The sequence below is a fragment of the Ictalurus furcatus genome, chromosome 20, assembly GCF_023375685.1.
Source record: "Ictalurus furcatus strain D&B chromosome 20, Billie_1.0, whole genome shotgun sequence".
In the NCBI taxonomy this organism is placed as follows: domain Eukaryota; kingdom Metazoa; phylum Chordata; class Actinopteri; order Siluriformes; family Ictaluridae; genus Ictalurus; species Ictalurus furcatus.
The window spans coordinates 21,846,892-21,857,973 of record NC_071274.1 but is presented as its reverse complement, the minus strand read 5'-3'; the positions used below and the strand labels follow the sequence as shown (position 1 = coordinate 21,857,973).

At 43.2% G+C, this 11,082-nt stretch overlaps 1 protein-coding gene across 1 annotated transcript in view; it reads right to left on the bottom strand.

Annotated features, from left to right (window-relative positions):
* Positions 1-325: 325 nt before the first annotated feature.
* Positions 326-11,082, bottom strand: part of slc44a5a (solute carrier family 44 member 5a) — a 53,760-nt gene continuing 43,003 nt past the window's right edge. The window contains exons 5-22 of the mRNA XM_053651179.1: positions 9,751-9,835; positions 9,526-9,654; positions 8,325-8,385; positions 7,533-7,656; positions 6,832-6,915; positions 6,625-6,737; positions 5,487-5,618; positions 5,166-5,265; positions 4,993-5,085; positions 4,054-4,141; positions 3,650-3,912; positions 2,646-2,740; positions 1,804-1,907; positions 1,620-1,693; positions 1,457-1,527; positions 1,019-1,107; positions 852-936; positions 326-580 (exon numbers count right to left, since the gene is read on the bottom strand). Of these exons, the coding sequence (XP_053507154.1) occupies positions 441-580; positions 852-936; positions 1,019-1,107; positions 1,457-1,527; positions 1,620-1,693; positions 1,804-1,907; positions 2,646-2,740; positions 3,650-3,912; positions 4,054-4,141; positions 4,993-5,085; positions 5,166-5,265; positions 5,487-5,618; positions 6,625-6,737; positions 6,832-6,915; positions 7,533-7,656; positions 8,325-8,385; positions 9,526-9,654; positions 9,751-9,835 (1,930 nt within the window). The 3' untranslated portion in view covers positions 326-440. The remainder of the gene's footprint in view (positions 581-851; positions 937-1,018; positions 1,108-1,456; positions 1,528-1,619; positions 1,694-1,803; positions 1,908-2,645; positions 2,741-3,649; positions 3,913-4,053; positions 4,142-4,992; positions 5,086-5,165; positions 5,266-5,486; positions 5,619-6,624; positions 6,738-6,831; positions 6,916-7,532; positions 7,657-8,324; positions 8,386-9,525; positions 9,655-9,750; positions 9,836-11,082) is intronic.

The window sequence follows — 11,082 nt, the reverse complement described above, 5'->3', positions numbered from 1 at the left end:
CCATATGGGAACACATGAGCGTGTTAGGATTAGGCGCTAATGTAGAAGATCCTGTGTTGAGGCTGAGCCGAGGTTGAAGGATAAACGCATCGAGCCTGAAGCCGGAACGTAAAAATGTCCACATCGCCGAAAAATAAAAACCAGTTCTACGTCTGAATAAACGATCAGACCTCGGGTCAACCTGGATGTCGAAGAAACTCATGTAAACGGCCGGACGTGTGTGAATAAGGCAGTTAGAAAGTTGGACAGGACCTGTGTGTGCGTGTGTGTGCGTGTGTTAGTGCATAGCACCTTCAGTCTCCTCTCGTGGAAGTAAATGCTCAGTGTTTGTCACAGTCTTAGTGCATCGGAGTCGGGTTACAGTACAGGACGTAGCGGCCGGCGTCCTCGCGGCCGCAGGAGCAGAGTTAAAGCATGCTAGCAGAGCAGGAGGAGTAAAGCTATTCTCTGACCGCGCACTGATGCAGCGCTGCTCGTGATTTCCCAGGGCTCTGATCCACGCTTCCCAGAATTCCGCGCAAGCCGGGAGACATGAGGAACGGTTTCGTCGGCGTGCCGTCGTTCCTCTCCAGGTCCTCGCCTGGATCCGGGATGCCGCGGGGGGAGGGGGGCGAAGACCGGAGGAAGCAGGAACAGATTAGAGAATGAATCCACATGGGAAAAGTGTACAGTTCAAAACATACATCTAGAATACACTGGAATATTTGAAGTGCTTGCATTGCAGGTGCGGCACGACCGCAACGCCGCCGTGTTGAATCGGAAACGCGACACGATCAAGGAGTTATCGCTTTTCAGTGTGTAACGTTTTCTACAGTGCGCTTCGGTTTAAAACCGTAGACGTTTACACTTACAGAAACACAGGAACAGCGTGTCCACACACGTTGCATAGACGCTGAAGAAGCCGTGCGCGATCAGGTACGACCCGAACACGACCGTCTGTCGGCGAGACACACACAGACATGTTAACCGACAGAAACAAAACACACAAGGTGTGAAAAAACACACACCGTCTCCTTACCAGCAGAGGCACCCAGTAATTATTCAGGACTGGAACTTCTTCCTGAATGATGGGGATCTTGTGTGTGAACAAAAAGAAGGCAATAACACCTGTGAAAAAAAGAAAAAAAAAAGAAAAACACCATTCCATGAGTGATTCAGCACAACGCTATACTGCCCCCTGCTGGTTTTTATGCATTTCAACGTGTGCTCGTCTTCATTGAAAGGGAAATAATACTGGGTTGCCAAGCCCTCGTTTCTCACACTGTCCTGCAGTGCTGTTTTGTCCACAGGTTGGAAACGAGGCATTAGATTAATTATAACAATATTGAATCAAGATAATAATAAATAATTATAATAAAACTGACCCATGGGTAGAGTTACAGAAAAACCACAAATCCTTCTCAATTATTACCGAAAACTGTCTGGGATTTAGACACGAGAAGAGCAGCTGACTTACCGACGCTCCCCGTTATGAGAATTTTCCCTAAGAAGAGCAGGAAGTCTGTAAGCTTGTCCAGCACTGCTACCCTGCGACGGGGAACAGCGATGCTGACTGAGACGCCGCAAAAACACATAAACGTTCACGTCTGTATGAAGAACCATGAGGATAAGGTCCTTACCTCACAACGTTCCTCATTAACAAAAAGAAGGCTTCCCGAGCTGACGTACAGAAACTCTTTCCATAGATTGCAATCTAGAGGAAACATACGACACTGTTAGTGTTTCATTGCGTGAAGAGATTATATATATATATAAAATAGCCTGATTTTCCGCTTAGTGATTATGTACAATACAGACTCTTACCATGATGTATGCGTTCCTGTTCATGAAGCGAATAAAACGCTCCAGGCACCAAAAGCAGCATTTTAAACAGCAGAGCAGGAAGCGAGCAAACACGTTATGAGCTCCTAAACACACAGACGCACACACCGATAAAACCAGAGACAACGGAACAACTTATCCCACAGCGCTGCTGAATTCTGGATTCTGATTGGCCAGAAGGTGTTGACTGACTTCCTGTGACAGCAGCTCTGACAGTAGCGCAGCTGCACATCACAGCTTTATATCAGTATTAACATTAATATTAATCCTAATATGTTATCGTTTCTATAGTAACTATACAGTCCAGTCATTCACAGTAAACAGATTTATTTATTTATTTATTTTTAAAAGTGTGTAATTGTTGATATGGTAAAGTTTTCTGTAAGGACACGTTTATTTGATTAAACATTGATGGAAGGAGTCTCCAGTATCAGCTCTTCGTAACAGTCAGAGGTAAAGCTGTAACTTTACGTTTTCCCGACATCTTCAGGACAGACGTGTTTACACCTAATGGTTTTCCGCTAACATGACACGCTGTGCTTTTTTTGGTCTTATTAACTTCAGGTGAGAGAGAAAAAAAGAGAGGCTGGTATAACGGGGAACTGCTATAGCATTCTATAACATGCTATAACGTGCTAGAACGTTAAACGTTACAATAGACGGACAAAAAGTCTAAGGTGCCATTCTTCAGTTAAGAACATTTTCCGAGTTTTTAATCATAATAATCAAACTCGGGGTGGAAACGGGAACCCCGCTTTATCGCACCGCCCTGTCATTCATTAGTTTCCTTTAACAGCATGACATGGAGTGTTCTAGAAACTTACCTTTAAGCTTGTGGTCCAGATATTCAAGTACAATTCGGATGAACTGGACGAAAGCCAAGATCAGTGATCCGAAAGCAAGAGACCCTGTGTGATACCTACAAGCAGATCAGACGCACGTTATCGGACCACCACGATACCCGTTTACAACCGCTGAGTTCACTACCACGAACTGTTTTTAACCTCATCAGCCATATAAAACATAAACCCTTAGTGGCTAAAGCCACGGAAACATTTTTTCTACAATTTGTGGTGCACAGTTAAGCTTCATGAGAAAATAAATTCGCAAAACTGTACCGCAGCTACATAATTTTTGCTACTTTTGCCTCATTAATGACCGTTTGTCACTTCCTTAAGTCCTCGTGTGTCTTATTTCTGACCGATTAATGATTCCTGAGTTATGAAACTCGGTTATGAAAGAAATATCCACAAAAATTACTTTTATGGAAATTGGCAGACACCCGTATCCAGAGTGATTTACATTTATCCCAGCTTAGCGGTGCTGGGATTTGAGCTCATGACCTTCTGATCAGAACTCCAACAGCTTAACCACTGAGCTACCACCACTTCTTACCGCCTGGCTTCTACCTCCTGGCTTCTATGAGTTAAACAGGTGTACTTCGTGTAACTATTTTGACTTTTAGGAGATGGCTTCTTGGTCACAGACGAACCAAGGCCCAGATAAACCTTTACCTTTTCAAGAACTTGAAATAGAAAACATGAAAAATACACTGGATGCAGACATTTTGTGTCCTCGATTTATCTCGCATCAGCAAGGATGGAGCAGAATGTTTGGAGGTCTGAATAAGTCAATATTAAATGTTAGTTGTTAAAGAGATGACAAAAATGAAGATATTTTTATTATACGTTACAGAGGCGTACACGTGTTACCATTTAGCGCGTGTTACCAAGAGAAGCAGGAACAATAATTATTTATGAATTATTATTATTAACGATGAAATTAAAGACTACAACGGTAATTATGATGCACCATGTTAGTGACGCACCGTACGGCCCGGAAAAAGGAGGAGAAAACAGGGCATGATGGGATATCTTCAGGTTTCCTCTTGGCCCAGTAGTAAGAGGCGAAGGCTCCGGCGAGTGTACACTGCCCCAGCGCGATGGTGAAATTGACCAACCAGAGGAAGATGAGCAGATTGCACAGCTGTAGGAGGAAGATGTAGCGGTGATACACGCTCTCCCCGCCGTAGAACGCGAACAGACACTGAGCCCCTGGACACTGCTTAGTGATGTTGGTCCTGTTAAACGTCTATCGATAATAAACAATAACGGACGGGAATAGATGTCAGGGAAAGTGACTCCTTGTTCATTTATTACATAAATCTGTAATAAAGTCGCATCATATCTCTTTTCCTCAATGTGTAATACAAAACCAGAGAAGACGACTCACTTCTGGACTGCAGGTGAGGTTGGCGTGTTTACAGTTGGCCTGCGCTGACGTGACCTTGTAGACGGCTTGACCGGAGGATGCCAGAAAACTGGATTTGATTAAGGTGCAATTAGACGGAGTAAGCTTAAAAAGAAATTATTCAGACTTGAACAGATATTTTAGCAAAAGAGGTTGAATCTTGTCTGTGCCCCTCCTGGCTGGCTCGCCAACTGTTAGATTTTGGCGTTAAACCTATTCGCATAGATAAATATCAGAACAAACAAGTATATTTTTTATTCAACATGGCAAAATGTCACGTGTTGCAACTAGTTAACTGTATAAACTGAAATTATACTTAATATATATAAATATAAAAGCTGCTCATGTGATTAAATCTCATCATTGAATCTCCTAGCTGGCTCAACAACTGTTAGATTTTGGTGTTAACCAATAAAAAGACAAACAATTAACTTTTTTTAATTTAGCATGGCAAAGTGTTACATCTGTGACAATCTCCCCTTCTTAGCTATAGGTAATAGGAATTGTGGGTAAACATGGCAGGGCATTTCTGCTTAATTTGAATGAATATAAAAGCTGTTTTTAAGGTTAAATCTTATCTGTGCACCTCCTGGCTGGCTCGCTAATTGTTTGATTATGGTGCTAAGTCTACTCGCATTAATAAACAGACAAAGAAGCATACTTTTGGTGGCAAAGTGTCATGTTGTACAGCCCCTTCCACTTAGCTTTAACTATTAGGTGTATTGACAATGTGGTTTGACCCTGTCATAGAATATGACACAGGTTATTAAAATAACAAAAACTGCATTTTGCTAATAAGACCTGCTGATTCCTGGCTCACATTTGTTCCACTACAAAACTGAGATGTGATAATGCCCCTAGTGGACAAACAAGTAAAATTTCCACACCATTGTTACACACTGCACTGTTCAATAAGGATACACAGCCGTAACGGCCCAGTAAGAGATACACACAGCCAGCATCACGAAGGTGACGATTGGGTAGAATAAAGCAGACATGATGTAGCTGATGGCCCTGCAAACAAACACACAAGAGTTCAGGAGAGTTCATGGGGCTGAAATTGTGAAATTAGAGAAAAAATAAATCACACTTACTTGCTGCCCTCCTTGAGCAGGGCGATGGCGATACACACTCTCTTCCTCAGGAAGACCAGCATTAAAACGATGGAGGCTTCGGTTAAAACCAGAGATACCACTAAGAGAAAACACCACACATACACACTATTTTATACACACAATATACACTATTTTATACACCGGCCACTATTTTATACAAGTTTGACCTGTGTAGCAAACATAACGAGTTGTGGGCGTGGCTCCGGATTGGGCAATTAAATGTAAAGTTCAAAGGGAATTGTGGTGTTTATGCTTCAGGTCTGTTTATGCAACAGGAAGTCGGTTTCTGCTTTAACTTACAGAAGATGAGCCACGTCTGGCTGAGCTGCAGGTAGACGTGTAGGTTCGTCTGGACGCCGATGTCTGAGATGCTGACGTCTGCTTCGGGAATCTCTCTCAGAAGCGTGAACTCCCAGTAACAACGGCAGATTCCTAATCACACAGGAAGTTAGAAGTACACAGACATGTGACCATCTGTACCCGGAGAACGGTTCTGTACGTGTTAGTTTACTAAATCTACAAACTTACTGCTTGGATATTGTAAAACAGATGGAAGGTTAATGTGGTGAACATGTTATATACAAATACTCGCTCTGGTCTGCTCTTGATCTCGGCTACACCTCTATCTGTGAATCTTTCCGTCCATCCATCTGTCTGTCTTTCCGTCTGACAATCTGTGTCTCTGTCTATCTGTCCATCCATTTATCTCTCTGTCTTTGTCATTTTATCTGTTCAACTGTCAGTCAGCCTCTCTATCTATTTATCTGTCTGTCTCTCTGTCCATCTATCTGTCTGTCTGCCTATCTTTTCATCTGTCTGTCAGTCTTTTTGTCCGCCCATGTGTCTGTCTGCCTGCTCATCTGGCTAAGTCTGTCTGTCTGTCTGTCTGTCTATCTATCTATCTATCTATCAGTCTGTCTATCTGTCTGTCAGTCTTTTTGTCCATATGTGTATCTGTCTGCCTGCATGTCTATCAATCTATCTATCTTTCCATGTCTGTCTCTCTGTCAGTCAGTCTGTCTGTCTGATGGTCTGTCCCTCTCTCTATCTATCGAGCTAGTTATCTATCTGTCTGTCTCTCTGGCATTCTGCCTGAGAATCCATCTGTCAGTCTATCTGTCCGTCCTTGTATCTGTCTGCCTGCACCTCTCTCTATCTATCTATCTATCTATCGATCTGCCTGCCTGCCTGCGTGCCTGCCTGCCTGTCTGTCTGTTTGCCAGTCTGTCGCTCTGTTTATCTCAGTCTGTCTTTCCATCTGTCTAAGTACCAGCCAGATAGACAGACAGACTGTCCTTCTATCTGTCTATCTATCTGCCTGTCTATTGATACACAAACATATATTTCCATATAACCTGGCAGTTACCCTACAGCATGCTTCTGTAGTCTGTCTGCATCACTATACCACACACACACACACACACACACACACACTCACCGTAGGCTACGAGCAGGATGACAGCGATGATGGTGAACCAGAGAAGGAGGCCGGCGGTGAAGCGCAGGAGCAGGATGAACATCAGACTGATGACCAGCGCTAGGATTAACCCTCTGACACACACACACACACACATACACACACTATGAAACACAAGCTTTAAAGACACAGAAAAGCTTTTTTCAGATGTACATGATGTCTGCTCACATTAGAATCCAGGCCCAGGAGTTGGCGTAGTCTTCCACGATCTTCATGCCGAGCTGCTTGGCCTCCAGCAGACCCGTTATACCACTGGCAGAGAGAGAGAGAGAGAGAGAAAGAGAGATTACAGACAGACAGCTATAACATATCCGTAAAACATCGATACAACCGCTGCTTAATGAAGCGTCTCACTCACTGACAACCACTTTAATTGTTATTCACAACTCACAGCGGAAAATGAAGCGTTTCGGTTGTACGGATTGGGATTATTACTTCAAATGATGTTCATTCATCTATATGATATGATAGAAATAACAAATAGAATACTTGGGAGTGTGCTGTTGACAGTGACAGGGTGATGTAAAGAAACAGAGTTACTGTGACCATCCTGAAGGTGATTATTTTCCTATAAAAGCACGTCTCGACGTGTTTTATCACTCCGATACTAATAATAGTTTTTTAAATTCAATTAAAGAATGACATCATACTTTGTATCTGTTTATAGTTACAGATAAACCGTGTGTGTGTGTGTGTGTGTGTGTGTGTGTGTGCGCTCACTCAGCTGCATCTCTCATATGACATTGTTTGATATAACTGCTTTATTGGTTAGGATGTTAGGAAGGGAAGGAAGGAAGTCCCTCTTAATCACACTGGTGTCAGGCTGTCCTCATAAACACTATATACCTGTGTGTGTGTGTAGTACTCACTCAGCTGCATCTCTGAGTTCACTCACACTCCTCGCCGTATCCAGTGCGTCCTTAAAAGCCGTCCTGTTGGCGACCATCAGCGTGCCGTTCCTCGTGAAAAAGTCTGGAAGGCATCGCTGGAAAACTGAGACAGAAACGAGGGATAGAGTTTAAAAAAACAAAAAAACATTCCAAATCCACCACATTGTTTCGTGTGGCAGGAAATCTTCCCTCACCAGCCTCGCTTTTCTCCCTTTTGTTAAAGTTACAGACAAAAAAAAGCCACAAAAAAAAAAACGCAGCTTGTCGTGTTGCAGTGAAACCGCGAAAAGCGTAAACGCCGCTGTCCTGGAGACGTCAGAAAAGTTACAGCTTTACCTCTGACTGTAACAAAGCGCTGACACTGGAGACTCCTTCCTTAAATGTTACATAAACATCTTCTTAGAGAAAATGTTATCATGGCAACGATTACACACGTTTTTTTTTTTTTAAATTGGTTTACATGGAGCTGCTGTCATAGAAAATTAATCAATACCTTCTGACCAATCAGAATCCAGAATTATAATTAATGCTGTTATTGAACTATTTCAGTTGTTATTATGGTGGGTATATGATTTGTGTGTGTGTGTGTGTGTGTGTTTGGTCCCCACAGAGCTGCAGGATGCTTTCTTATGCCTGTCAGCTAGTCATATATATTAGACTAATGACTCGTAAGTGAGAAGCTTTCAGAGTGCAGTGGGCTGATGAATATTTAGAGACTAAACACACACACACACACACACACACACACACACATTAAGGAAGTGTATTTACATGGTCTGCTGGGCACAATCACTGACGGACAGTCTTCATCACGCAGTACATGAGCCACAGGCTGAAGAAGAGAAAAAAATTAGAGAGAAAGAATAAGCGGTCTAATTTACATGACATTACATCGCAGCTGCCTTTTAAGGAAAAAAAGGGGTGGAGCTAATTCACAAGAAAGAAACTAATGCGATTTATTGCATGTGTCATAAATGCCGGAGATGCGGCATTTTTATTTGTCAGCGTGGACAGGAGGTGTGGCCTGTGTACCTGTCAGTTACAGTGGAGGAGGTGTGGCCTGTGTACCTGTCAGTTACAGTGAAGGAGGTGTGGCCTGTGTGCATGTCATTTATAGTGAAGGAGGTGTGGCCTTTATACCTGTCAGTTACAGTGGAGGAGGTGTGGCCTGTGTGCCTGTCATTTATAGTGAAGGAGGTGTGGCCTTTATACCTGTCAGTTACAGTGAAGGAGGTGTGGCTTGTGTACCTGTCAGTTACAGTGAAGGAGGTGTGGCTTGTGTACCTGTAAGTTACAGTGAAGGAGGTGTGGCTTGTGTACCTGTAAGTTACAGTGAAGGAGGTGTGGCTTGTGTACCTGTCAGTTACAGTGAAGGAGGTGTGGCTTGTGTACCTGTAAGTTACAGTGAAGGAGGTGTGGCTTTGTATCAGTCAGTTACAGCGAAGGAGGTGTGGCCTGTGTGAAGGAGTGAGGCGTGGCCTGTGTGAAGGGGGTGTGGCCTGTAAGTTACAGTGAAGGAGGTGTGGCTTTGTGTCAGTCAGTTACAGCGAAGGAGGTGTGGCCTGTGTGCCTGTCAATTACAGTGAAGGAGGTGTGGCCTGTGTGCCTGTCAGTTACAGTGAAGGAGGTGTGGCTTTGTATCAGTCAGTTACAGTGAAGGAGGTGTGGCCATTGTGTCTTCAATCAGTGTGAAAGAGGTGAGGCCTCTGTAATGTCAGCGTCAATAAAGGAGGCATGGCCATTGTGTCTGTCAGTCACACTAAAGGAGGTGTGGCTTTGCTGCTGTCAGTTACAGTGAAGGAGGTGTGGCCTATCACTTCTTAAATCTAATACTTTCTTTTTTTTTCCCCTCAGTGTTTTCTTGTGTTGAGTAATCTCTCACAGATTTCAAACCACTTTTCTCAGCTCCATAACTTCAAAAAGTACGAATAAAGAAGTAAAAATAGCCAGATGTACGTTTGTGAATAATCACCTTCTTGGGATCGTTGAATCCCGGCCTGCAGAACTGCCTGTAATATTCCCAGTGGCTCCTGTTGAAGGCGTGTTGAAGCTGCACGTCCGTGTAGGTGGCGAAGCGGTCCGGGCACGTCGAAACGCACATCTGTAAACGTCAACAGGAAAGGTACATTCGGGTGTGAACGCGGTGCCGCGATGAAAGAGCGTAGAGTTGAATGGATATTAACGTAACGTGTAGAACCTGAGTGGTAGGACACTGCAGGTTGATCAGAACGGCCGGATTTGCACATTTCAGGATGTTGAAGTAGAACAGGATGGGTTTCTTACTGCGGAGAGAAAAAACGTTAAACAAGCTGCAGAAACACGCCGCTTTCATTTCGCACAGAAACTCGGTGACGTCGTTAACGCTGTGAAATCTGCGAAAGACCGAACGGCGCAGAAGTGAAAACCACCGATATGTGTCCAAATGCGTTTTGCATCAGCGACGTGAGCGAATTTATCGGAAAATAACCAGCGGCGTGGTGCAACCCGTCACGAAGCGGCGTTACTGTGACGACACTGTTTTATTCCTCTTATACCACAACATCTACCCTTTCTTATTTATTGAAAGCGAAACACGTCATACATTTGATCCATTCAGAATGACATTTAATGTTGAGGAAACGAGCCACTTCCTCGTTTCGTGAGCTACTTCCTGTTCGCACTTATGTTACAGCAGCTTTAAACACTCGTTCCCTCACCGGCTGATCTTTATTCCCTCTCTTTAAGTAAAAAAGAAAAAAAAATATAGGAAAGTCCTCTGCCCTGACACTGGAGACTCCTTCCATAAATGTTTACAAAAAAAAAAAACCTTCCGCACCATTACACCAATGTTTATTTATTTGTTTACTTCATTATTTATTTCTTTTTTCCTTTCAAAATTTCAACAAAAAATTTTTTTTTTGTCATTCCGTCTCTCTCCGTTTGTTTGTTTGCGTCTTTTATCACTATCGTGTGTGTTTCTTTTTCAAGAGGTAAGTACGCACCGAGTGCAATTTTCCAGCAGGTGTCAGCAGAGTCATGTACCATTCTCCATCTCTCTCACACACACACACACACACACCAACACACACACTTCCAGATTGAAATCACTTCTTCCATCTTAATAAGGTGAGTCGATATACATTCATTCCCACTCATTTCTACAGTTTATGCCTAATATTATTATTATTATTATTATTATTATTATTATTATTACTGTATTGTGTTATTGTGTCCAATCCGTTTAATATCAAATCTTTATCTCGTTCCGTTCCCTGGAATCAAAACGATTTTCTCCTCCGTCGATAAGAAAAGCGAGGACTCCCTGATGAACTCGTAACGTCAATGAGAATTTGCTCTCGCGTCTGTAACGCTGTTGTTGAGGACGTGTTACGCAGACAGAATCAGGACTGGATTAATGACAGGTCGGGCCAGTCTTTAAGCTCCCTCGCCTTTAAGTCCCGATTATAAACTCCGGCGCGGTGAACACACCTCTCGCTCCATGACCGTGCATAACAAACACTCTTCTCTCCGTTCCCCAGCTCCACTAACG